General features: G+C 47.7%; 1 protein-coding gene across 2 annotated transcripts; it reads right to left on the bottom strand.

The window, feature by feature from the left end:
- Positions 1–3,213: 3,213 nt before the first annotated feature.
- Positions 3,214–8,954, bottom strand: RTL6 (retrotransposon Gag like 6). 2 transcript variants are annotated; one of them, XM_045083727.1, is made up of 2 exons: positions 8,672–8,954; positions 3,214–8,521 (listed from the first exon to the last, which is right to left on the bottom strand). In XM_045083727.1, exon 2 carries the CDS (start codon positions 8,204–8,206, stop codon positions 7,487–7,489), a length of 720 nt encoding a protein of 239 aa, XP_044939662.1. In that variant the 5' UTR covers positions 8,207–8,521; positions 8,672–8,954; the 3' UTR covers positions 3,214–7,486. The 2 variants fall into 2 exon arrangements, with proteins under 2 accessions (XP_044939662.1, XP_044939661.1); XM_045083726.1 differs by having other exon boundaries at positions 8,741–8,954.
- Positions 8,955–26,657: the final 17,703 nt, after the last annotated feature.

Below are 26,657 nucleotides of genomic sequence, written 5' to 3'. Positions count from 1 at the left end.
CTGGGGAAGAACCACGGCTGAGAGGGTCGGTCACCAACCCTCCCGGTGCTCGAATGATGAGCCCTTCAGTCCTGGCAGGGAAGCTGGGGACTCACAGCCTCTGTTCCTGGAGCAGAATGTCACCATTGGCAGGAGACGCTTATGGGGTCTGTGAAAACGGGAAGGAATCACCTGGAAAGCCGCACAGGCTACTCCACGCTCAGCGGAATGGTCACATAGAATCCCGGTCCATCTCTGCTGTGTGTCAGCTGTGACCTCGCAGTCAGTATAAAGCACCTGGCGATGGGAGCAGAGGGGGCGGAGAGCCACACTTCCAAGGAAACACGTAGCTGCTGCGATGTTTGCTGCAACACCACGCAACCATGACAAAAGTCGTCAACGAGGTACATCCCAAAAGCAAGGGCTAGTTGGAGTCAAGGGAGGCAAATCAGGAGACAGGATATTATTCATTTATCTGGCGCACTTTCGGTAAATGTCATGGCGTTGTCAGGTTCTCATCATTATTATGTGGGACAAATAAGCCCAGAGCAGGCTGATAAGAAATATAGACAGTACGATCCTGTCCCATAAGAAAACAGGACGGAGGGGTGTGGCACCTGCTGGAGGTTCTAGTTTTCCTCGGCAGGTGGCCTGGGTGTCGTGGACCCAAGACTCCCAGCTGTTGTCTGTTAGGATGTTCTTCTGGCCAACCCCTGAACGTGTCCCCAGGTGGCTCCTCTGTGAGCCCCCCAGGGCTGGGTGCCAGGGACACCACACATTGGACATCAGCTCTGCCCTCAAGGGGCACGGGGTCTAGCGGGGGAGAAAAGCAGAATCTCACTAACATGGCATGTTGGTTTTTAATAGCTATAAGGCTGTCAAGCTGTGAGGGTATTGTTCAAGGAGGGCTTCTAAGAGAGGAAATCTGACCCTGGTCTTCCCACAGGACTAAGAGCCTGAGGGGAGGCAGGGGGACCAAAGTGGTCAGGGGTTGGGACCCAAAGCTAAGCAGACCGAGGGTTGTGCAGGAGAAGCCTTGGAAGGCCTTGGTGGAGGCTTTCATCATTGGTGGGGATGAAGAAGAGAAGGCAGGGGTCGCAGCCGGCGCTCACTGGGAGCGAGACTCAGTGGGCCCTGGGGTGGAATTCTCCTAGGCTGGGTACACGGGAGCTGAAAGCAAAAGCAGGTGTTGCGTGGTCGCCGAAGATGCAGGCGCTGTCCCGACCCAGGCTCCTGGTCTCAAGCCTCGAACTGGGTCCCACAGGGGAGTTGGCCGGCGGCGGGGCTCAGCTCCAGGCCTCCACGGTCAGGAGGAGCGGGTGGCTGGGCCCTTGTGAACTTCTTAGGACCAGACATCTAGGACCCACCTAGGGCGCTACGTGTGCTCTATATGCTTTTCCGTAGCAGAAGACACTGACTTGGCAATAGGCTAGCCAGTTGGGGGACAGGTTTTAAACCCCATTCCTAGGGGCGCCTGGTTAAAGTCTCTGCCTTCGGCTCAGGTCATGATCCCAGGGTCCTGGGATCGAGCCCAGCATCGGGCTCTCTGCTCAGCAGGGAGCCTGCTTCCTCCCCCCGCCCCTCTGCCTGCCTCTCTGCCTACTTGTGATCTCTCTCTTTCTCTCTCTCTCTGTCAAATAAATAAATAAACTCTTAACCAAAAAAAATAAAAAAATAAAAAAGACCTTTAAACCCCGTTCCTAAACCACCACCTGTCCTAGAGAAGCCATGATGGAAACCCCCAGGCCGGGGAGGCAGGAGGCTGAGGTCTTGGGCCAGTAGGAGGACAGCACACCGGCTCGCAGCTCTCCATCCCGCCCGCCGTTCACCAAAGCAGCGATGTCTCTCCGAGCTCTGCACCTATTACCAAGATTTTGGGAAACCTTAGAATTAATTTTTAAGTTCCTCTGGTGGGAAAGAGTAAGGAAACCTGAAGAAGGGGAGCCCTCCTAGATAGATAGGAATACAAATGGTAAGACCGAAGTCATTTTAAAAAGAGAGGCAGAGGGAAGTCAGTGGATCGATAGGTAATAGAAAAGCCGGTCCTAAAATAAGACTTTCAGATGTGATGAAGGAAACCCATGTCAATGCGATGGAAAGAATTTATGATCTCAGGATGTTTAAGTATTTGGGGGGGAAAAGGTCACTTTAGAGTCTCACCTCACACTCCGTGCCAGACTAATTCCAGAACCAACTTTATTAATTCTAGAGGGAAAGAGAGACCTAACGTTGAAAACACTGAGAGGGGTGCCTGGTTGGCTCAGTGGTTAAGCGTCTGCCTTTGACTCAGGTCATGATCCCAGCGTCCTGGGATCGAGCCCCACGTCAGGCTCCCTGTTCAGTGGGGAGTCTGCTTCTCCCCCGCCCCCACCCCACTCATGCTCGCTCCCTCTCAAATAAATCTTCAAAAAATTTTAAAAAATAGAACACTGAAAGCAAGGGCCCAATGCAGGCATCGACTGGCCCTTCTAGTCTCTGCTCTTCTCAGATGAGTGGTTTTGAGTGGGCAGGACCCTCATAGGGGGTCTGTGAGGTAAAATTGGCTTTGTGATAATGCTCGAATGTTCTCTGCTTTCCCACTCTATCTCAGAGTCCCCAGTGGAATTTTTCAGAAGCTACGTGAGAAGTGATCTTGCAAAAGATTGAGCGCAGAAGTGGGTGTGAGACTCCAGCTGTCTTCTACTGAGTCAGGCATTAAAGAAATTTGTAAAAAGGGAGAGCAGTGTCACTCTTCTCACTTTTTGTGTGTTGGGAAATAGTTTTTCTTAAAATACGCTATTTATGTTGTCTGTAATGTGCTTATTTTCAAAATAATATTTTCATTCTCCATTTTAAAATGGTAAATGTTGAAGAGTCAAATCTATGTAAGCAGAAGCTAGGGGGTCCTAAGTGATTTTTAACGGCGCAAAGGGATTCTGAGACTCGGCTGGAGAACTGCTCTCGGTTCGCAGGCACGGGGGCTGGGCCTCGTTCTACTCCTCCACAGACCTCCAGCGCCCAGCGCATCCACGCAGCAAGCTGGCAAAGGTTTACGGGGTGCCTACCACATCATGTGGCTACAGGCACGATGACACAGCCATGAGCCAAAGGGACAAACATATGTGTCCACGCCATGTTGCTGCTGGGAGTCTAGGGGCACTGTGCCCAACGAGAGAGTGGATCGGCCATGGAGGAATTCAAAATGTCAGTGACACACACACAGAAGTAAAGAGCTGGACACACGGGCAGCAAATATGACACACGACAGGTTAATATCTTTAATATAGAACGAGCTCATACAAATTTATCAGACCCCAGTAGATAAGAGCAAAGGACACTGACCATCCACAGGAGAGGAAACACAACTGCTTAACATGGAGAGATGTTCTACTTTGCTAGAAAGCAAAGAAATGCAAACTGAAACACAGGTATGTTTCATCATCGGGCCAGCAAGCCTCGCCAGAGGATACGACTCAGAGCCGGCAAGACGGTCCGACAGGCACGTGCGTCCTTGCTGGCGGCAGTGTCGATGGATACAAACGTTGCTGGACACCATTCCGTCGATATGTCATAAGGGGCTCAAAGGTTTTCATATCAATCCAATAATCCCACCTCTGAGAATCTATCCTAAGGAAATAACTTGACGTTGGGGAAAAGCGTTATGTACGAAGAAATTCTTCCATTTCTCGTGGTGGGAGATTAGGTGACGAACGGCATGGGTGATCAGGCGTGGGCACTACTGTCCGTCTACGTGGCGGGAGGACACGGCCAGTTCAAACGCAGATTAGTACTAACGTGTAATGGGGAAGTCCCCTGATAGAAGTGAAAACACCCACACAGCATTGTTTCATTACAGAAGGTAGTTATCACCACTACGTCGCAACAAAAAGAAGAAAAACCATGATGGGTGCGGGGAGAAAGGAAGGGCCTGGCAGGAGAGCCACCAAAATGTTACGACTTTGCTCTTCTCAAGTTCTACCTTATTCTCCAACATTTCTGTAAGGTGTAGTTTGCTCTGACCGTGAAAAGACCTGGTGCCTTGTCACTTTCCGTGGAGTTAGTGATGTCGCAGTGAGCCGCGAGGGCCCCTCCCATTTCCTCCACGGAGTCTACGCTGTACGGCCACCACCACTCCCCATGTCAGGACCCCAAGAGATGCCATGGGGTCACCAGTCCTCTCCACAGTGGCCCTGTCCTACAACCAATCCTCTCCTGACACGGGCAAGCTGCTGCTGTTGGCCCAGTGAGGGGCTCTGCCCTGCCTTCTGCAGAATCGTCCTGACCTCAGCTCTAAGCGCCCGTCTAAGGCTTTGCAGGCACTGGAGAGCTGAGTTTGCCGGCAAGCATCTCCATCTCCTCCCCCTCCTCCCACCCAAAGTCCTCTGCAGCAGGTGGTCCCCGGGGATCCCTTTCATCCGACTGCAGGACTTGCACCCTTAAGGTAGCCTAAGTAGGTCGTGCCCACCTGTCCCTCACATTCCTCCCCTATGGGCCGAACTGCCAGGACTGGTCACCCAGCAAGTGGCCTGTCACACTTGGCGGCAGGGACCCACACGCCAGGAAAAGTCATATCAGCACCTTCTCCGGGGTCCTGCGCCCCCGTCATTACTCACTCATCGTATACTTACCTGCGACCCACAAACCAGGTCTTTGCTTTTTCCTAGAAATCACGGAAATGCTTTAGGACACTAAGCCCAAGGTCACACTCTACATTCGGCCAGGAGGTCACCACTGATTCTAAATTCCATCTCAAACGATGCCCTGTTATGCCATGAGGCTTACTTGCCAGGTGGGCTATCAGGTAGACCGGAAAAACCACAGTATAGTTCAAATAATGTCCACACCATGAAAGATAGAACACTTCCCCTCACATGCACGGTTTAACACTACTAACTGCCTGTCCCTCCTATACATCAATGGCTGTCCTCTTAAATCGAGAGAACTCCCAACCGGAGTCTGTACAACGCCGCTCCCCTCCCCCACTTCCTTCTCCAGCTTGACCCTCCCGGTCCCACCGTCTGGCTCTGGGCTGCACGGAGCGCGGGTCTCACCCTCTTCCACTGGGAACTCGGGCGTCTTCCACGGGAGCCACGTGGGGCCTCTTCTGAGTCTGACAGGGCAACCCCCGAGCCTCTCATCTACCCCCTTGCCAAGCTGCCGGAAGCGGTCCAGGGCGCAGATGCGCGACAGCACCACAACCAGGCCCACGAGCAGAAGCCCCAGCGGCCCAAACACAACTCCCGGAACCGAAGAGAGCTGGAGCAGCGGCCTGGACGGGGCGCGACCCCCCCACGGCAGAGGCCGGATCACGGGGCGGACAGGCAGCACGCCAGCCCGGCCCTCCGCGGCCGCGCCCTGCTGCGCTCCAAGGCACAGAGCCAGGGCTGCGTGCCACGCAAGCGCAGGAGGACTTCTGTGCCACATGGGTAGGCCCAGGGGTCGGCGAGATGGCAGTTCCCGTCCTGCTTCCATGCGGGGTCTCTCGCCCTCGGCGGGCTGGGGCCCCATGGCAACCTTCAGGGTGCCTCCTACCCCCGGCAGGCATCCTGTCCACTCTCCCCGCCCCGGGGTCTGCACCCCTGCATCCACAGCCCCTCCGCCTAGCAGGCAGACAGTAGAGCACTGAGCACAAAGAGAAAGGGATCTGTACACCCCCCACTAGAGGTCCCACCCCCCCCCCAGAATGATGGCCCCACTGTGTGTCCTCCCCTCCCCCCATTCATGCTTGATGAGCACCACGGTCCCACTGGAACAGCCTTGGCTGGAATCCAGGGGGCCTGAAGCCTGTATTCAGGCAGTTCTTCAGCAGGGCGACTGGGCTAACAGAGTTTACAATGAGTGGGTGGCAGTGGTCCATGAACCCCAGCAGCCACTGAATGTCCTTGACCTTGCAAGGCAGTGGCTGCTTTAAGAACGCAGTCACTGTCCCCAGCATCATCAAAACTCTCAGGAAGAATGGATGGACCCTAGGACCCAACCTCTGGGTGTCCCAAGACAGAGGTCTTCGGGTGGGTGCAGAGACTAGCCTTCGGCCGTCAAGCTAGGACCATTCGGATAGGGCAGATGGACCCAGGAGAAGATGCCTCATCTTCCCCATGGTCCAGGCAGTCATGTAAATGCGGTTCATTTGGCATTAAATATGGCGAGAGCATCATGGTCCAAAGGGCTTGGCCAAGTCTCCTTTAGAAAGTGATTTCTGGGTGTTCCCTATGAGGAACCAAAAAGGCCATCCACCATCACAGGTGTAGCGTTGTCCCTTGGAATTTGGACCCAAGTGCCAGTTCTGTCCTGTCCCCACATTAGGACCAAGGCAGACTGCAGCTCTTTCCCGTTACAAATGCCACAGAGGCCCTGGTGTGGCCATCAGAGGCAAATACTCCTTCCTTAAGTGCTTAATGATGCATCCCAGAGGATTTGGGTCCCAAGCTAGGAGTCCCTGTTTTCTTAGACAAAGCCTAGACACCCGATGGGACAGCCCAGGCACGCTACACACAGCTTTGGAGACCTAGAGGTGGTGTGGGTGGCCAAGTGGGCCAAGGTGAAGGCCACATGTCGTCTGGAGACGGGAACAGGTCTCGAGCTAGACAGGCCTCCCACCAAGTGATGGGGGCAGAGGCGGGGCAGGGGGTGGGGGGACCACACAAGCTGGCGGTGGCGGTTCTTACTGGGGCACCCGCCCCCCCTCAGCCCACCATGGGCCACAGGGATGTACACGAACAGGCCACCTGTGGTGGCTCCATGGAACCGCTCAGCGATCCCGAGTCACAGTGACTTCCTGCAGCAGGCCAGTTCCAGATTCCAGAATGCCCAGCGCCGTCAGAACGCTGCAACTAAAGCCAAGCATTTCTGCAGGTGCATCCTCTGGGGGCTTTCCCAGTGGCGACAACGGGACATACCGACTGTGGGTTCCCGCGAGGAGTGAAGCCTGCCCACCAGAAATGCTTGTGCCACACTCCCAGCAGGGAACACTTGGCCACCGCAGCAGAGTCGAGCCCCCCACCCCCCAGGCCTCCACCTGCTATTCCAGGGCCTGGCAGGGATGGTGATCAGCTGCGGGTGTGAAGCCAGACTCCCCGCCCCCACGTACCCAAAACACACCACCAGCCTGGCCAAAGTGGCTCCCCTCTGTCATCAGCAGGGAGCTGCCATGGGGGCCTGCACAGGGTAGAGCGAGAGCGTCCGTGAACCTTATCAGGCTGGGAGAGATCGGCCCAAATGATCCGCAGCGGGCTGTGGGGTCACGGTGGCCGAGCAGCAGAGCTGCGGTCCCCAGGAGAGCGGGCTCTGCAAGCAGGCCAGGGGAAGCATGCACTGTGGGTCCAAAGCTAGCACAGATCGCTGGGAAGGAAGGTGGGTCACGGGGCGCCCAAGAGTGATGAAGGAAGATCTCCTTATGGAACAGGTCTGGAGAGGCAGGGAGGAAGGTCTTCAAACAAGGGCGACGCTGTTGTATGGACACTTCTTCTACGTTGCAAAGGGCGTATGCTGTCTGCGCCGCTGCAGAGGCGACCCAGGCGGTGGCCGAATCTTAAAGGTTCCGTGCTCGTGTGGGCAGAGCCGGAGCTGGACTAGTCCCACTGGAGGCTGGATGCACGGGGCAAGGCCCTGTGCCCGTGGCAGCCAGCTGGCGACAGAGCATCTGCCGCTCGCGCACGGCCCGGTTAGAGGCAGAAGTCTTCCTGATCTGCGCGCGCCGCGCGTGCCGCAGTGGAGACTTGTAGGTTCTCCGCAACTCTGCCAGGAATCCCTGATAGTTGTTTCGCAAGGGGCTGTCAGGCTGCATGTGGGGGATCGCCCACTTCTCTGCCTCCCCAGTGAGCCGGGACACCAGGAACGCCACTCGCTCAGCCTCACCGGGGAAGCGGGAGGCCTGGAAGATCATGAACCTGTCCATTTGCATCAAGAACCCTGCCAGCTGGCCTGGGTCTCCAGAGAAGGGCTCGGGCAGGGAGGTTGGAGGCGTGGTCATGGGTCGGGTCCCATTGGAGGTGATGGCTGAGATGGGCGGGGTGATCTGCAGCGCCCCCGGAATCCGGGCCCTGGTGCGCAGCAAGGTCAGCTCTGCCATCACGCTCTCCAGCATGTTGGTAAGATTGGCCTTCTCCGCCCGCAGGGTCGAGGCCTCCCGCCTCAGCGCGGAGTTGGTGAGGCGCAGGGAGGTCAGGGTGTCGATGACGTCATCCATTGGGGCATTAGTAGATGCTGCAGAGGCCGGGTTCTCGGCTTTCGATGTCTGGGGCTGAACCATGTTGGCCAGAGGGCTGCCGAAGGCCCGGACGCGGGGGCTGGGAGAAGGGGCTGTGGGTGACCCAGAGCCTGAGCACCTGTGATGCTAGGTTTGGGCAGACCCCGACGGGAATCAGGGTTCCAGGCTGAGCGGCTGGGAAGACCGAACAAGAAGGCGGGGCCGACGGGGCCGAGAGCCGCGCACAGCCGGGACCAGGCAGAGCCGAGGCCGGGCAGGTGGTGCAGGCCCTGGGGGTGCCGACTCCGGAGGCGGCTCCTTTATCGCGGGCCTCTCCGGGCCACGGCGGGCTGCACAGGGGTCGGGTTGTTCTGCGCCCTGAAGGAGGAAAAGATGTTTTAGAGAAACGTCTGGACTACGTGGAGGGGGGTGGAAGGGAAGGCCGCCGCGCGGGGGGGGCGGGAAGCGGGCGGCGGGCAGGGGCGCCCGGGCCCGGAGCCCCCTCCCCGCGCGAGGCCCGGCGCCCACCTTGCGCAGAACAAAGAGCGGGTGCACCTGCGGCGGCGCGGGGGCCCGGGACCGGCGGCGGGCGCGTACCTGGGTCTCCGCGGCTTCCTCCGCGGCTCCGTCTGCCGCGCCGGCCGCGACCAAGATGGCCCGATCGGGGGACGCGGGCGGGCCGATGAGTCACGGCGGCGGCGGCGGCCCGCGGAACTGCTTCCCGGTCAGGTCAGGCCGGGGCGGCGGCGGGAGGCGGGCGCGGGCGGCCTCGGGCGGGAGCACGAGCGGGCACCGGGGCCGGGGCCGGGGCCGGGGTCGCAGCGGAGGGAGGGCGGGTCGCGGGCGGCCGGGGTGCGGGCGGGGCGGGCGCGGCGGCCGAGGCGGAGGCGGCGGCGGCGGCGGCGGCGGGCGGGCCTCGCGCGGGCCCCGCTGGTTGCCATGGAGATCGCCCGCTCCCGCGTGCGCGGCGGCGGCCGAAGCCCCGCCCCGGAAGTGGTGCGCGCAGCCCCGCCCCCAGGGCTACCGCTCCGCGTCTTCCTGCAGCAGCCAATCAGGGCCGCCCGGGTTCGCCGTTATTTTATTATTAGGATGGATGCCTTCCTGTTTTTGTAATTCTTCCTAAGGCTCCGAGCGGAGCTCTTGTTGTAATTACGTTTTTTTAATGAAACATTCTTTTCCTATTGTAACTTGAATACACATTCAGTATGATACATACTCATTGCAGCATATTTTGATGCCATGGAAGTTGTGAAAAAACAATTTCGTATCCCTCAAGAGTCCCCCCGCCTGAAGAAAACAAATAGTAATATTTCTGTAGTTCCAGTCATTTCTCTTTGATATATTCTATTTCAGAATGCTAATTTTTGTACTTTATGAACTATTATGTAACCTTAAGAGCACACTGAATTTTCAGCATTTTCCCATTAAAGATACTTAAAAGCATGATTTTTCAGTCATTGCCTAGTGTTCCACTGACATCGCATACCGTGCTCCTTTTGACAGATGTCTGTCTTACTTCCTTGTGGAAGTTCTATAAACCTTACTTGTGTATAAATCCCAGACTTTGTCTGCCAAGTTCTCCAGGGTAATACCCGACAAGTGAAATTGCTGGACCAAAGAGCATGGGATCTGGAGGCTTCTCCTGCTTGACCTTGTTGAGCTGCTTCTGGGTGGTCAATTCCAGGCTGGGGCACAGCCAGAGACAGAAAATACCCACCAGGCCGGTCTTTCTAGGACGTCTTCAAGGAAGCTGAACCACGTGGGGCCCCTGCATTCCTCAGCCAATCCTGGGACAAAGCCAGCTTCTCTCACACCTCCCCAGTTTTCACTTGTATAACACGGGAATTGGAGCATGAGGATGTCAGTACTTCAAGAGGATAGTCTCACAGTGCCCACAACTGTGTGTACCCCAGTATGCCAAAGGGCCACCAAAGGGCGGCCAGCTGAAAACTTCTAGGACCTCAGGCAAGAGAGGAAAGAGAGGAGATGGTGTTTCTTTAAACTGCCTCCAGGAGATCGCACAAAGGAGATGGGGGCTGGAGTCGAATTCATCTGGACTGAGGTCAATGACTTCAAATGCAGAAATTGGCCTGGATTCCATTATCCCTCCCACTTCTCCCAAACACACACAGGAATCCCCGTCCGCTCCTGTGAGCCGCCCTATAGTCTCTGCCTCAGCATCACGTTTGTACTTCACCATAACCCTGAACACTATACACAGAAGGGAAGTGTCTGCTATCATTTCGGTTGTGACTGGCATTGTAAATCCTAAATTCCTGGGTGCACTGAATCGAAGGTACACCCTCGTTTCAGAAATGATGAAACATGAATTTGAAGACACATGTAATTTATTTGTATTTCTCGTTATTTCAAATAGAATATAAAGTGGCATCACATAAAAACAGTGAAATAAAAATGAAAAGAACTTTAAAAATAAGAAAAGTAGGGGCAGAATATTTGGTTTCCCACCCAGATAATTGATGGTTCATGCTCTGAGATAGCTCTGTCCGCTACAGACAGAGAACAATGATGAACTATAGAAAGAAAGTATTGAGAGGATCTGGCTGGGCTCAGAAACAAGATGAACTCCCCTGTGCTCCAGAAACACAAACTGCTGAGTATGGACAAAGCCATGGGCTTGCTGGGCCCTATGCCTTGCCATGATGAGGATGTCATGGTTCTGGAAACAGTATGAGGCTTTCTCTTTGAAACCAAGGGAGAATTGGGTCACCTGTATGTCAGAGAGGACTCTGAAAAATCTGCTTCAACCATTTCATGCAGGCAAATGCTTCTGTGAAGGTGTAACCTTGGGACAAGGAAGCACACACAGCATCATGGATCCCATGTTCCCTGGCTTGACAAGAAGACCCTGAGGCCCAGGAAGCATGAATTGCTACCACCCATATAAAACCTGCTCTATACTGCAGACCAGACATCACAGGAGCAGCCCCAAACCGCTAGACTGGGAAGGAAGGGAGCTCCAGAGGAATGAGTACACAGAGAAGACACTGAGAGAGAGAGAAAGTGAAAGATAGCCTTTTACCCCAAAGTGAACCTAAAACTCAAAACTAAAGCCCAGGAAGACATCTAATGCTAAGAATAAGGGCCACTAAAATTAATAATCATAAATTAACTTCCATTGAAACTAATAGAACAGTCTAGAGGGGAAAGATGCTTCAAAGGAAGTATATTTAGGGTCCACAGTGAGAATAATGAAGGAAAAACATTTGTAAAAAGAACAAACATGGAAGGCGGTGGGGGAGGGATCGGGAAGGCAAAAATGTAACATGGTGAGATAATTATGAAAAGTACCTTCTAAAAGGCAATCAAGTCAACTTCCATTCCCAGGAGGATGGAGTTGGTGTACTCTGCCTTCTTCCTTCAGCAAAGCACAACAGAAAAGAACTGAAAAAGAAAAAAAGAGAGACTTTAAAAATTAGAGAGAGAAAGACAGATTGGCTAGGTTGTTCAGGACCCAAGGACTGACACCGCTGTGGGTTCCTTGAGTCTTCTTTTGTATGATACATCTCAGAGCTGGAGAAGCTGGCAACCTGGATGTGCCCGTGGGGACAGACAGAAATCTCCACTGCTCTCTCAAGCCAAAGATCCAGGAAAGATACAGCCTAAGAAGACAGAAAACTTTTAGACAATACTCAAGCTCTCAAAACTCAAAGGCAAAGACAGAATCTTGAAAGCAACCAAAGAGAAGCAGGTGATTATATATAAAGTATCATCGATAAAATGAACATCTGGTTTCTCATCAGAAACCATGGAAGCCAGAAGGCAGTGGGAGGATAGATTCAAAACACTGAAAGAAAAGACTGTCAACCAAGAATTCTATATTCAGCAAAATCAGCTTTCAAAAATGAAGGAAAAATTAGGACACTCCCAAGTAAACAGAAATGGAGACCGTTCATCACCAGCAGACCTGCTTTATGAAAAATAATAAAGGAAGTTCTCAAAAATTTATAAAAGGAATAAGGAAATTAAAAATGGTACACTAGAAGATATCTATGTTACATGAAAGAAGGCAGTAGTGGAGGAATAGAGAAACAAAAAAATAGAACATATAGAAAACAAAAGAACAGATTTAAATCCTCCTTATCAATAACAGGTTAAACGTAAATGAGTTAAACACTCCAGTTGAAAGGTCAAGATTGACAAAATGAATTTTTAAAAATGATCCAACTCAATGCTGTCTACAAAAGACACACTTTTGATTCAAAGACACAAATTAAATTGAAAGTAAATGAAAGGAAAATGATATATCCTTCAAACCAGGCAAAAGAGAAATTGATTAGCTACAGTAATATCAAACAAAACAGACATTAGGCAAAAATTGTTACTAGAAAAAAAGAAGGACACTTTGTAACGATAAAAAGATCAATCCACTGAGACAACAAATACGAACACATACACACCTAATGACAGTGTCTTGCACTTCAAACCTTATCTACAAGTTATAGCCATCAAGAATGGGGGCACCTGGGTGGCTCAGCTCATTAAACGTCTGCCTTCGGCGCAGGTCATGATCTCAGGGTCATGGGATCGAGCCCAACGTCGGGCTCCCTGCTCCGTGGGGAGCCTGCTTCTCCCTTTGCTCCTCCTGCTCCTTGTGGGTGCTCTCTCTCTCTCTCTCTCAAATATAGAAATAAAATCTTAAAAAGAAGATGTATAGTCCAGAAGAATAGAATTTAAAGTCCAGAAATAAACCCTAACATTTAGAGTCAATCCACTTTCAAAAAGAGGACCAAGAAAATTTAATGATCAAAGAATAGTCGATCCTAGAAAACTAGCTATCCATAGCAAAGAATTAAGTCAGAATCCCTACCTCAACCTACATAAAAATTAAGTCAAAATGGATCAAAGACCTAAACATAAGAGTTGAAACTATAAAAGTCTTAGAGGAAAGCCTAGTGGTAAATCTTTGTAACCTTGGGTCATACAATGGTATCTTAGCTTATGACACAAAAGTACAAATGACAACAGAAAAAAACCTGATAAATTGGATTTTACCAAAATTAAAAACTTTTGTGTTTCAAAGGATGCTATCAAGATTGTGAAAAGATAACCCACAGAATGGGAGAAAGTGGTTGAAAATCATATATCTGGTAAGGGTCTAATATCCAAACTATGTAAAGAGCTCACAACTCAACGATAAAAAGACAACCCAATTTCTTAAATGAGCAAAATGTTTGAGCAGATATTTCTCCGAAGAAGATATACAAAGGCCCATAAACGCATGAAAAGACATCAAGCATCACTGATCTTTAGGGAAGGGTAAGTCAGAACCACAACGGCTCTCACAGCGCACCTCTTTGTATTGACAAGAGAGACAATAATACCTGTTGGTGAAGATGTGGAAAAATTGAAACCCTCATCCCCTGCTGGTGGGAATGTAAAATTTTGGCAGTTCCTCCAAAAGTTTAGAATTTCCAGGTAACCCAGAAATCCCATTCCTAGGCCTATGCCCAAGATGATTGCAAACATGTGTCTACACAAACACTTGAAAATATCTGTAGAAGGATAATTCATAATATTTTAAACAATGGAACCAGCTCAGATGCCCACCAATGGATGAATGGGCAAACACGTGGTGTCATCGCACAATGCAATATGGATTGGCCGTATAAAAGAAAGAGATATACACGATCTGTGCTACAACGTGGGTGAAACTTGAAAGCATTACCCCTAGTGAAAGGAGTTAGATACGAGGACCATATATGTATGATTTTATTTATATTAAGTGTCCACAACAGGCAAATCTGCAGAGTTGGAAAGTAGAGTCATAGTTCCCCGGGTCTTGGGAGAGGAAGGGAATGTGTAGTGACTGCTGATGGGAACACAGTTCCTTTGTGGGATCATGAAAATGTTCTGGAGTTAGTGTTGATGGTTGTGCAACATTGTAAATATACGAATACCCACTAAACTGGGTTCTTTCTTGAAGAGAATTTTATGGTATATGAATTATAGCTCCAAAAAAATCGCTACTCATGATCGAACACACAGAAAAAATGAGCACAGAGGGGCACTTTCTCAGCTTGATAGGGAGCATCTACAGAAACCCCATCACTAAGTTTATGCTTAAGGGTCGACGTTTGAATGCTTTCCCCTCGAGACTGAGAGCAAGGCAGATACGACCCCTGTTGCCACTTTTATTCAGCATTGTGCAGGAAGATCTAGCGGGAGCAATGAGGCAAAGAAGAAAATAAAATACATGCAGATTGAAAAGGAAGAAATCGAACTGTCAGTATTTGCAGCTGGCATGACTGTCTACTTAGAAAATCCTAAGGCCTTTGTCAAAAACAACAGCTACTTCCTGGAACTAACAAGTGGGTTCAGCAGGGTCACAAGATACAAGATGAAAGTACAAAAATCAATTTTATTTGTAGACACGACCAATGAGCACACAGACGGCAGCCTTAAAAACATAATACCATGTACAACCGGGCAAAAATACTCAGATGTCAATCTGACAAAATACGTATGGGATTTGTATGCAGAAAACGACAAAACACTGATGAAAAAATTCTTTTTTTTTTTTTAAAGATTTTATTTATTTATTTGTCAGAGACAGAGGGAGAGAGAGCGAGTGAGCACAGGCAGACAGAGAGGCAGGCAGAGGCAGAGGGAGAAGCCAGCTCCCTGCCGAGCAAGGAGCCCGATATGGGACTCGATCCCAGAACCCTCGGATCATGACCTGAGCCGAAGGCAGCTGCTTAACCAACTGAGCCACCCAGGCGTCCCTGATGAAAAAATCCTTAAAAATATAACTAGAGAAAGAGACACACGGTGACGTGGTTTGGAAGAATCCACATAGTAAAGATGTCGATTCTCCCCACATTGGTATACAGGTTTAATGTAGTGTCTATCAGATCCCAAGCTTGGGATCCAAACACAGTCTGTAGTTATGCAATGATTTTTGAGATTGGGTAGGTAGAGTCCTCGCATTAGCTATTCTCATCCCTTTGCCTTTTCATACACTTAGATTAGTGGAGGGATGAACACATAGGTCAATGGAGCAGAACAGAGATCCCAGAAGCAGACCCATACAAATATACCCAACTGATTTCTGACAAGCACACAAAGGCAATCCAATGAAGGAAAGAGCGTTTTCAGCAAACGGTATTGGATTGGTTGAACATTCATAAATATATTTTAAAAAAAACCAAAAAACCTTCTGTCCAGGCCTCTCATCTGCTACAAAAATGAACAAAAGTAGATCACAGACTTAAATCTAAAACATAAAATGATAAAACCTGAAACATAAATATGATAAAATCTTTGCCATGTGGGGCTAATCAAATAATTCTTAAATGTGACACCAGAAGCATGATCCACACAAGGAGAAATCGGTACGTTGGACTCCATCACAATTTTAAACTTTTCTTTCTGGAGGACCCTGTTAAGAGGAGGAAAATACAAGGTAGAGATGGGAGAAAATATTTGCGAACCACGCATCCTACAAAGGACTAGGATCTAGAAATGGAAAGAACGCTCAAAACTGAGCAGTAAAACAGCCAACAATCCAGTTATAAAACGGGCCAAAGGCATGAAGAGACACTTTACCCAAGATGAGATGCAGCTGGCAAATAAACACATGAGAAAATGTCTACCGTCATCAGCCAATAGAGAAATTAAAATTAAAACCATAATGACATATCGTTGTGCGCATAGAATGGCTAATACAAAAAACCAGTGACAACACCAGAAGCCAGTGAAGTTGGTGAGAAACTGAATGCATTGCTGATGGGAATATAAAATGGTACAGCCACTCTGGAAAAGTTTGGCAACTAAAAAAAAACAAAACAAAACTAAGCATGCAACTGGCATACAACCCAGTGATTGCCCTCTGGGCATGTATCCAAGAGAAATGAAAACTCCAGGAGGCATTAGGGAAGTGGGTGTGGCTTTAAAGAACCACAGAAGCATCTTCTGTGTCTTGTCTCTATCCATGCCAATATCCTGGTTGTGAAGTGGCCTTAGGATTTTGCAAGATGCCACCGTTGGGGGAAACCGAGTAAAGGGTACACTAGGTCCACCTGTATCATTTCTTGCAACTGCATGAGAAGCCTGCTTTGGTGGGAAGGACATCACTGAGAGTTGAGTTAGAAAAACCTTTCTGATACCTTCAAGTGGGATGTCGGGCTGGCTCTGGATGTGATTCTGGAGTTCTGGGGAGACGTCGACTGAAAAGTCGGTCGGAGATCAGTGGTATCTGAAGCTAGAAAGAGACCATAAACAGAAATGAGAAGAGGGTCAGGAATTGTGCAGTCCACAGTTCAGGGGTTTAGGAAAGGAGGCGGAGTCGCTGAACAGTGACCCAAAGAGTGGGAAGAAACTCAGAAGCCACGAGTCGGCTTCAGGGAAGAGGAGGGGTACCCAGCCGTGTCAAGTCTTGTGTGGGAAGGGTCACCATACAGACTGGGATGTTTTGGGGAGCAGATCAAGTTGCTCAGGATAATTAAATCAAGGCTCCTGGATTATCAACACAGTAGTGACCAACAGGTTAATTTATGCTGAGAAGTTTATGCAGCAGCAACCATGTCACCTCCGTGATACTGACCAGCTTCCTGGCTTCAATCTTATACTTTTTAGGGAAGATAAATATTAAGCCAAGAATAACACTGGCCGTGTGAGAGGCTTAGATGGACCTATAGATGCCCTCAGAGAAAATCACCCACCCAGGCCAAAGTTCTGCTTAAAACATCCCCAGAGGAGTGAATCTCAAAAACCGTGTACTGAGCAAACGAATCCAGATACAAGAGGGCACCTATTGTATTATTCAACTTCCAAGAAATTCTAGACTAGGCAAAATTATCTATAGAGGACAAATCAGTGGTCACCTGGGGTGGGAGGTGGGGAGATGTCTGCAAAAGGCTAGGAGACTTTCTAGGGTATTAGACTCGTTCTCTGTCTTTGTGGGGAGTAGATGTTACACACACGTGTACCTGTTAAAGTTCACTGAACTTTGGATTAAAGATATATGTATTTTGACTCAGTGGGTTAAGCCTCTGCCTTCGACTCAGGTCATGGTCTCAGGGTCCTGGGATCGAGCCCCACATCGGGCTCTCTGCTCAGCAGGGAGTCTGCTTCTCCCTCTCTCTCTGCCTGCCTTTCCCTCTACTTGCAATCTCTCTCTCTATCAAGTAATTAAATAAAACCCTTAAAAATTAAAAAAAAATCAATGCATCTTCTGAAATATTATGTGTAGTCCAATAAAGTAGTTTATTATACCTGTGGACCTATAACTATGGCCATGTTGCTAATACTTCGTAACGCACACGTTTTCTTCCACGCGATCTTACTCGTCTTCACTCGTGAAATCACTTGCAATCTTACTCAAAGTTGCTTTCTGTGGCTGTGAGTTTAAATATGCTGACAACCTCAATTAATTCTTCTTTGCAGACTCTATAATTAAGAAAATCCTCTTCCTACAGATATTACAGAACCAGGTAGGCTCAGAAAGACTCTAGGAAGTGGAGAACACGCTCAGGTCTGTTCTTTGTTGAAATACACAAACACTCCAGCTCACCGGTCTCCATGGGTTCAGTCATTTTGACTCCATTCAGGGCACCATTCTGCAACAAATATTTTTATAAGCCAAAACGTGTCCCCTTCAACATTTGTTTGCTATTTTTCTGGGATGTTTTTATCAAATTTAGATGCTGCAAAACCGTAGACCCTCTTGATTTCCTTCCGTTCTAAGTACAGAATGTAAATTTATCCCATGAAAACTAGGAATCTCATCTAGATTCTTCCCACACATTGAGATATTCCAAAAACAATGACGGAATTTGAAAATCAGACCTCGTACACCCCTGGAGCTCTCAGCACTTAATTTTTCGAGCTCCACCCTTGTTTTTATAGCGATGAATCTCAATGTTTCCCTATCAGTAAGGGTTGTTTCTGATAATTAACAATTCGCTAAAGTTTCAAGGCTCAAAATTCTTGGCACCCATTTCATGGATACTCTGATTAAAGCTTTCCAACAGATTTTGAACTGAACGCAACTAAGCTTTGGAGGGCTCATTTACAAAAAGTTCAATCCCAGTCTGGGGCATTGGGTTGCTGTGCAAAGTAGGTCTTAGAGGACTCCAACATTTCAAGGATCTGATTAATGACTACAGCAGAGAGAGGAAGGACACACTGGGAGCCTGAAATCTGCTTTTATATTCAATTCTAACTTTGTCACAAAAGTGTTTGTAGCCTAGCCGCTCTGCATGTATAAGAAAAATATTCGTAAACGTTGACAACTATAGCTCCTATTTTGAGAACATACAACCAGTTATTTGGACATAACTATGAATAATGGGTTTGCTCCCTGAGACCAATCCCAAATACATCTGTGTTCCAAAGGTTTTGCAATTTAGTGAAAACATTGCTTTTTCTCAGGACACTGCGGTAAGTTGTCTCTGTTATTAAACTCTCGCCATTTACTGGGACTTAGCATGTCTTTTGTCTTCTTCTGGGACCCCGACTGATGTTAATCCCTTTGGAAAACAACTTGGCCTGAACTAGGAAAGGTGAGACAGGCAGAGCTGAAATCTGGCCCCTCAATTTCATGCACGAATGCCCTGGGAAACCTGTGTGACACTGGTCACAGAGGTGACATTTATCCTAGCAAAGACCTGGAAATAACATAAATGCCCATCAACAGGAGACTGGAAAAACAAACTGCAGTCATGCACGTCAGTGATTGTCAATTTTATCCTGCATCAGAATCACCCAGAAGGGTTGACCCCACACCCAGAGTTTCTGATTAATTCTGTAGATCTGGAGTGCGTTTCTAGAATTTGCGTTTCTAACAAGGTCTCCGGTGACACTTGGTGGGACCCTGATTTGAGAACCACTGCTGCAGAGCTATGACAGTCAATGAGCTACTCCTCCAAGGATGGGACTGGCAAGCACCATGAGTGAAGACACAAGAGTACATACTGTAGAATCTCCTTATACAGAGTTCAAAACCAGGAGGAACCACACTGTGCTTAAAGGGACAAACATCGGCAGTAAATGTGCTAAGAAAAGCAAAACTTTTGCTGCAAACATCAGGAGTGACCCCCTGGGGGTGGGAAAAGGGTCATCATAAGGAAGAGGTGTAGAGCCTTGTAGACCACAGACAACAGGCTGGTTCTTAGCCTGGGTGGTTGTTTCCCTTAGCAATTACTTAGCAAATTGCACACTTGTGCTTTGTGTACCTGTTTGTTCGTGTGTTGTATTTCACAAATTCTAAGTTTAAACCACGAGACGAGAACATAGGCAGAGAGAGAGAGAAAACTGGAGGAGAGAGATCAGACTGGAGGCCAAGGACATGGGCTCCCCTTGCAGTGAGTTCTGTCATAAAAGAAAAGGAGACTGGGCGGTAGGGGGCGGGGGGCAGGGGGGTCAAGAGATGCTTTCTTTGTGAGACAGGAGAAGCAACATTATGCTCATCCAGGAGGAAAGCAGAGGTGCAGGGTGCGGGCAGGTGAGCAGGCAAGGTGGTAGGAGCTGGTGGCAGACCTCCTCTGACCGCCTCTATTTTCCTGGTGGAATAAAGAGTGTATTTGTTTGCTCAGGCTCCCATAATAAAGCACCACAGTCTAGCAGCTTAAACAACAAAAATTTATCATCTTGCAGTCAGGGCGGCTGGAAGCCCAAGATCAAGGTGTCAGCAGGGTTGGTTTCTCGGGAGGCTTATGGATGGCATCTTCTCCCTGTGTTCTGACATGGTCATTCCTGTGCATGTGTCCTGATTTTCTCTTCTTATAAGGATGCCACTCATTGAATTTGGGCTACCCATATGAACTCATTTAACCTGAACCACCTCTTTAAAGACACTGTCTCCAAATACAAGTACATTCTGAGGTCCTAGAGATTGGAGTTTCATCACATGAATCTGGGGGCAGGGGAGGGAGACCCGCTTCAGTCCATGATGGGAGGAATGGGATGAGTAGGTGAGGAGGACACGTGGGGATGGAACCGTGGTCCACGACTGTCAGAGAATCGCAGTCTGGGCATGTGGCATGGCTGCAGGTGCCATTAAGGGCCTGTTTGAGGACAGTGATCCCGATCCCCTTCTTTCCTCTACATTCCTCCATTCATTTCTTCCTTCTTCTGACACCTTCAGTTAGGTGCTTGGCTCCTCTGTTTCCACCTTCTTGTAGTGTTAAGGTAAAGAGAGGGAAGGTGAATACCTCCATTTCATCCTTGTGGGAAAAAGAAGAAGACTTACTGGGAATCACAAGACCAGGGGCGGTAAGAAAAGACTCAGTGCCTAGTACGCTCATGACCCCACAGGTGCCCCATCAGCCCTGAGCTGATCTGCTGGACATGGCCTTGGGGATACTAACTTTACGGAGGCATGCTCCCTACCCGCTTCTCTGTCTTCTCGAAGTCAGCCATGAAAAACCAGCATGAGCACTCTTGGGACTTAGGCAACAAGAACCCCAGGTGAACAGTCTGTGTAGGGATTGTCCTGGAATGCCAGCAGCTAGCCTTGGTGATTAAATGAGGTGTTGGATTTGTGCTCTGGCAGAAGGGGAGCCCCTGCTCTCACGAGTGTCTGTTGTAGACAACACAAATGTCTAGAGTCATTTACCAGATGATCCCGTTTGTCCCTCCACATAAAATAAGCACTTGAGGTTATGAATTTCCCTTTACATGCTGCTTTAGCTGCAACCCTCAAGTTTTTATATTTAGTAGTTTTGTCTTCATTCAAATATTTTCTAAGTTTCATGGTTTAATCTTTGACCTGTGAATTACATGGAAGTATATTCTTTATTTCCAAACCTGGATTTTTCTAGTTACCTAGAGATTATGTATTCAAGCCTAAAAGCATTTTGATCAGAGAATGATCCAGCTTGTGGTCCATTTTCACAAATGCTCGTGTGTGTTTGGAAAGAATCTGTATTCTACAGTTGGCTGGTATTGGATTCTGTATAGTCCTTTAGGTTAAGTTTCATGATTTTGTTGTTCAACTTTCTCTATCCTTCCTAAATTTCTATCTGACTAATCTAACAATTGCTAAGGGATGTGTCCTCAAAGTTCCCAATGTTGTAATTCTGTCCACTTCTGCTTTATGTGTTTTGTTGCTCTATTATTAGGTACATATAATATTTTAATTGTTGCATATTCCTGGTTAATTGAGATGTTTATAATTATGAATGGCACTTTTAAACTTTGGTAAAATGTTTTATTTTATTTTTTATTATTATTTATTTATTTGAAAGACAGATCACAAGGAGGCAGAGAGGCAGGCAGAAAAAGAGAGAGAGGAGAAGGAAGCAGGCTCCCCGCTGAGCAGAGAGCCCAATGAGGGGCTTGATCCCAAGACCCTGGGATCATGACCTGAGAAGAAGCTTTAACCCACTGAGCCACCCAGGTGCCCCTGGTAAAATATTTTAAATTAAAATAAATTGTTCTGGTGTTGATATGGCTATAGATTTCTTTTAGTGAGTGGCACTCAATTTTTCTCTGCCCTATGTCTTTGATGAACCTATTGTTAATAGCATGTAGCTAGAGATTTTTTTAATCCAATATGACAATCTTTATCTTTTACTTATAGAGTTTACAAGGTTACTTCATTCATATTTATTATCATCACAGTTCTATTTAGATTAATTTCTGCCAATGTGGCATGTGTTTCCTGCAATCCTGCCTTTTTCTATTCTTCTTTGATTTTCAGATTAAGTTCTTTTTCTTCTTCCCATTTCCTCCCTGTACTGCATTTTCTGAACAACACCTCGACCCTGATCACTGATCCCCTGATATTATTACTGATGAATAATGTAAACCCATACAAAATTTTTAAACCGCACAAAATATTCTTTTCCTGTGTAAATAGTTTTGTTTAGATTTATTCCCACATTCACTGTTGTCTTTGTTCATCATTCTTTCCCATTCACCTGACCTTCCATTAAAAAGTCTTTTTTTATGCTTGGATTCTCTCTAATAAAGGTATATTGGGGCAAATTTTTGCAGTTGTTTGAATGATTGAAGTTGTCTTTATTTTACCTTCATTCTTAAAAGGCATTTCTGCCAGATAAACAATTTCTTTCCTTGTGTTGAAGATCCTTTCCACTGTTTTAAGACCACTTTTGCTGGTGAAAGCCAACCATTGTTCTCATCTTCTCCCTCCCCCTCTCTCTCCATCTCCCTCCTCTGTCTCTCCCTTCTCTTTCTCCCTCTCTCCTTTGCGCACTCCTCTTTCCACTTTATCTATGTGTGACTTTCTTGTCTTTATTCTGTTTGGAATTGATTGGGTTTTCTGACTTCAAGGATTGGTGTCTCATGTCAGTTTTGGGAATTTGCCCCCAAATATCTCAAATGTTGCTCAGCCACGTACAGTCACCACCCCTCTTCTGGGACATAGAGATTGCTAATCCTACTCAATCCATGATCTCTATTATCTGTGTCTCCCAACATCTCTTTCCTATTTTCTGACCACTTTGTCCCACTTTTCAGGGTTTCAGAGAATTTTTTTTCAGGTATATTTTCCAGCTCATTAATTTTTTCACATTTTTTCTTGCTATATTTATTTCCATACATTATGCAAAATTCATTTGCACAGAGATTAAAGACCTAAAAGTGAGTAACAAAATTTTAAAACTTTTAGAAGAAAATATAGAAGTACATAATTTTGGCCATAGAGTTAGGAAGAATCCCTTAAATAAGACAAAAAAAACTCAAGCTACATGGAAAAGATTGATAAATTCAGTTCATCAAAATGTAAGGCTTCTGCACACGTGCACACGTGCACACACACATACACACGCAATGTAAAATGAAGACAAGCCAAAGTAAAGATTTATAGAACAGATAGTGGCATAAGTTACGACTGGCAAAGATTAGTATCCAGAATGTACAGACAGTGCCTACCAATCATTAACAAAAAGAAAATTATTCAATAGAAACATAAAGAAAGACTGTGAAGATGAGTTTTTAGAAGAAGAAACCCAAAAGACCAGCAAACAGAGGGGAAAAACAAACAAACAAACCACTCAGCTTCACTAGCCATCAAGAAAATGCATGTCAACAACATGTGTTGGAGAGGATGTGGAGAAAGGGGAACCCTCTTACACTGTTGGTGGGAATGCAAGTTGGTGCAGCCTCTTTGGAGAACAGTGTGGAGATTCCTCAAGAAATTAAAAATAGAACTTCCCTATGACCCTGCCATTACACTCCTGGGTATTTACCCCAAAGAGACAGATGTAGTGAAAAGAAGGGCCATCTGTACCCCAATGTTTATAGCAGCAATGGCCACGGTCGCCAAACTGTGGAAAAAACCAAGATACCCTTCAACGGACGAATGGATAAGGAAGATGTGGTCCATATACACTAGGAGTATGATGCCTCCATCAGAAAGGATGAATACCCAACTTTTGTAGCAACATGGACGGGACTGGAAGAGATGATGCTGAGTGAAATAAGTCAAGCAGAGAGAGTCAATTATCATATGGTTTCACTTATTTGTGGAGCATAACAAATAACATGGAGGACATGGGGAGATGGAGAGGAGAAGGGAGTTGGGGAAAATTGAAGGGGAGGTGAACCATGAGAGACTATGGACTCTGAAAAACAATCTGAGGGGTTTTAAGTGGCGGGGGGGGGTGGTTGGGGGAGCCAGGTGGTGAGTATTAGAGAGGGCACGGATTGCATGGATCCTCTGTTCAACGTTTTTGCTTTTGTCTAAGATTTACATAGGTTGAAGATTCAAATCACTCTACAAGTACTCTTTACTAAAGACAGCAACCCTCACCCCTGACCCCCATCTTCACTTCCCAAAATATGTCCTCCTGCCTGATGATTCTACATTTACCTCCTATTTGTGAATAACATCCTGCATTGTTACTGATTACTTAAATTTAGGCTTTACTGGGGCACGGGGTGTTCTCATCTGACTCTTGATATCGACTCTCTCTCTTTCTCTCTAAAATAAATAAATAGATCTTGGGGTGTCAGGGTGGCTGTTGGTGAAGCATCTGCTTTCATCTCAGGTCATGATCTCAGGGTCCCAGGACGGAGCCTCCTGTCATGCTCTCTGCTCACTGGGGAGTCTGCTGCTCCCTCTCCCTCTGCCCCTGACTTCTGTCCTGCCTCAAACAAATAAATAAAATCTTTAAAATCAACCAATCAATAAATCAGTAATCTTTTATTTTATTTAACTTAGGCTTTTTCTATCAACTTCCCATTACAGAAGATGATGATTTAGTTTCCTGTCACGGCTGCGAACACCACATCATCTCCTCTCTCCATGTCTCTGTCTTTCTCAGACACACACACACACACACACACACACGCTCGCGTGCGCACATGCACATGCCCAGCCTTCCTCTCCCTCTTCCCAAGATGTTTATATTGTAATTACGATTCGATTAATAAGCTTTTGCCCATCTTCCTTCCTGTTTTCCAAATCTAATTTCCATTTCCTTCTCTCCTCTTTGTCTTTGTGCGTTAACATCCGTTAAAAATCCATCCTTTTTAATGACATGCAGTGAGTTTGAAGAGGAAGGGTAGGAAATAGTGTGGGTTTCACAGATCGCCCCCAGCATCCTAATCTTCTCACCATTTTTGTCTTGTTTACTGAAGACACAGTATTTCCATAATCCTGAAACACATCATTTTTCAACATGTAAATGTTTCTGAGATGAGTGAATTCATCTCATGATGGATGTCATAGGTCTAGCCGGTCTCCAGATGGGATGGAACATAGGGTGACCAACTGTTCCCAGAACTTTCCATCTTAGAGTAGGCTGAGTCGGCCATCATGCATAGGGTGTCCGGGTTGCAGAGACCAGAGCCACCTCGCAAATCTATGGACACTGGGAGCACCACAATCATTTCGGTTTGAACATGAATATGCACCCCTGATTCCATGTTAACTTTTCTGATAACTAAAAGTCAAACCATCTGTTTCTCCTCTCAGCATCCAACTCTAGAGGTCAAGTCTGTTTCCTTCTGCTCTTCTCCACACTCTGGCTACCAAAAGTGTGAGGGCTTCCCACACCAACCACTTCTCTGGTTCTTGGAGGACACATTCTGAATGTCCTGCAGTTTAACTTGACTCTGACACCCCCTACCCAGAGGTAACGTCAGACCCACAGGTTAAGGACTCAGTCCCCAAGACTGGCCCCGCTTTCGATGCCAATTACAAGGTCAAATTGTCACTCATGCTTACGACTGACCTGTTGTAAATTGGAGGCTCCCACAGCCCCCTCCTCAAGGTCAAAAATGTGTGAAAGCAGCTCACAGAACGCAGAAAAACAGTAAACCCCCTAGATTCCCAATGTGTTATGAGGGATACACTCAGGAACACCCAGTTGGAAGAGATGCAGAGAACAAGGTATCTGGGAAGGGAAGCTTACCTTCTATACCCTTTCCAAGGGTACCGCCCTCCCAGCATCACCATGTGTTCGGTGGCCTGGAAGCTTTTCGCACCCCATACTTTAGGGATTTTTATGGCAGCTTCATCACACAGGCACTGTCGATTAAATCATTGGCGCTTAGTGATTAGCTCAAACTCCAGCCCCTCTCCCCTCTCTGGAAGTCAGAGGCAGTAGAGGGGGCTTGAATTTCCAAACTCTCATCACACAGCTGGTTTCCTGGCAACCAGACCCCATCCTTTGGGGCTTTCCAAAAGTCACCTCATTAACATGAACTCCGTGCGGCTGAAAGCCAGCTTGTTATGAACAAGACACTCCTTCCACTTTTATCTCTCTCATCACTTAGGAAATTCCAAGGAGGATTTTAGGTGTTCTGAGCCAGGAACTGGGATTAAGACCAAATATATATCTCTTATTATAAATCACAATATCATAATAGGACAGAATGATGAAGGATTAAAGCCAAACATTCTCTCCTAGTTGGTCCGTGCACGTGGCCTAGAAAAATCCCAAGTCGTCCATATTGAAATAAAGCCTGATGCTGAATAGTGCATGTGACCCGTAGTTCAATCCCAAGCCAGTGCCTGCACTTTGATGGTTTCTTTCGGGTCTTTGGATTTGAGGCTTATACTTCGAACTGCGTCTGTGTCAGTACTAGTTAGCTGTAGGCATAAGAGCGCTGCTTAAGAAACCAACCCGAACCTCAGTGGCATAAAATTCCAATCGTTTATTTTCTCCCATCCGCTTGTTGCTGGTTGGAGGTTAACCAACAAGGACTGGGCTGGGCTAGACTCTGGGCTGTAGGTGTACTGAATCCAGGTGTGTTCTGCCTGGGTTTAGTTGGGGGGTACCGGCTAAGAAGGGAACAGCTACCCAACGGGAAGTTCTTCTTACGGGATGGAAGACGCCCAAAGTGGTTAGCCCACTTCACAGGCACTCTTGAGTCCTGACTCACACAGAACACCCGCTGATAACCATCTGACCAAACAAGTCACAGGGTTGAGCCTGAAGCCAGAGAGCACAGAATGAGTATCAGTCACCACAGAGCCAAAGCAGCTCCGTGACCAGGCCAAGCAGTGCTGAGGCAGAGAAGAAACCTCACTCGTGGAGGTGGGAGCAGGGAGTGAAGGTTGCTGAACTCTCCTGCATTC

The sequence above is a fragment of the Mustela putorius genome, unplaced genomic scaffold (assembly GCF_011764305.1).
Source record: "Mustela putorius furo isolate JIRA1106 unplaced genomic scaffold, ASM1176430v1.1 tig00000738_pilon_pilon_pilon, whole genome shotgun sequence".
In the NCBI taxonomy this organism is placed as follows: Eukaryota; Metazoa; Chordata; class Mammalia; order Carnivora; family Mustelidae; genus Mustela; species Mustela putorius.
The sequence above is the reverse complement of the archived record's forward strand: the minus strand, read 5'-3'. Positions and strand labels throughout refer to the sequence as shown.

Coding starts and splice junctions, on each gene's coding strand:
- RTL6 (XM_045083727.1), bottom strand. CDS start 8,206: ATGGTTCAGCCCCAGACATCGAAAGCCGAGAACCCGGCCTCTGCAGCA.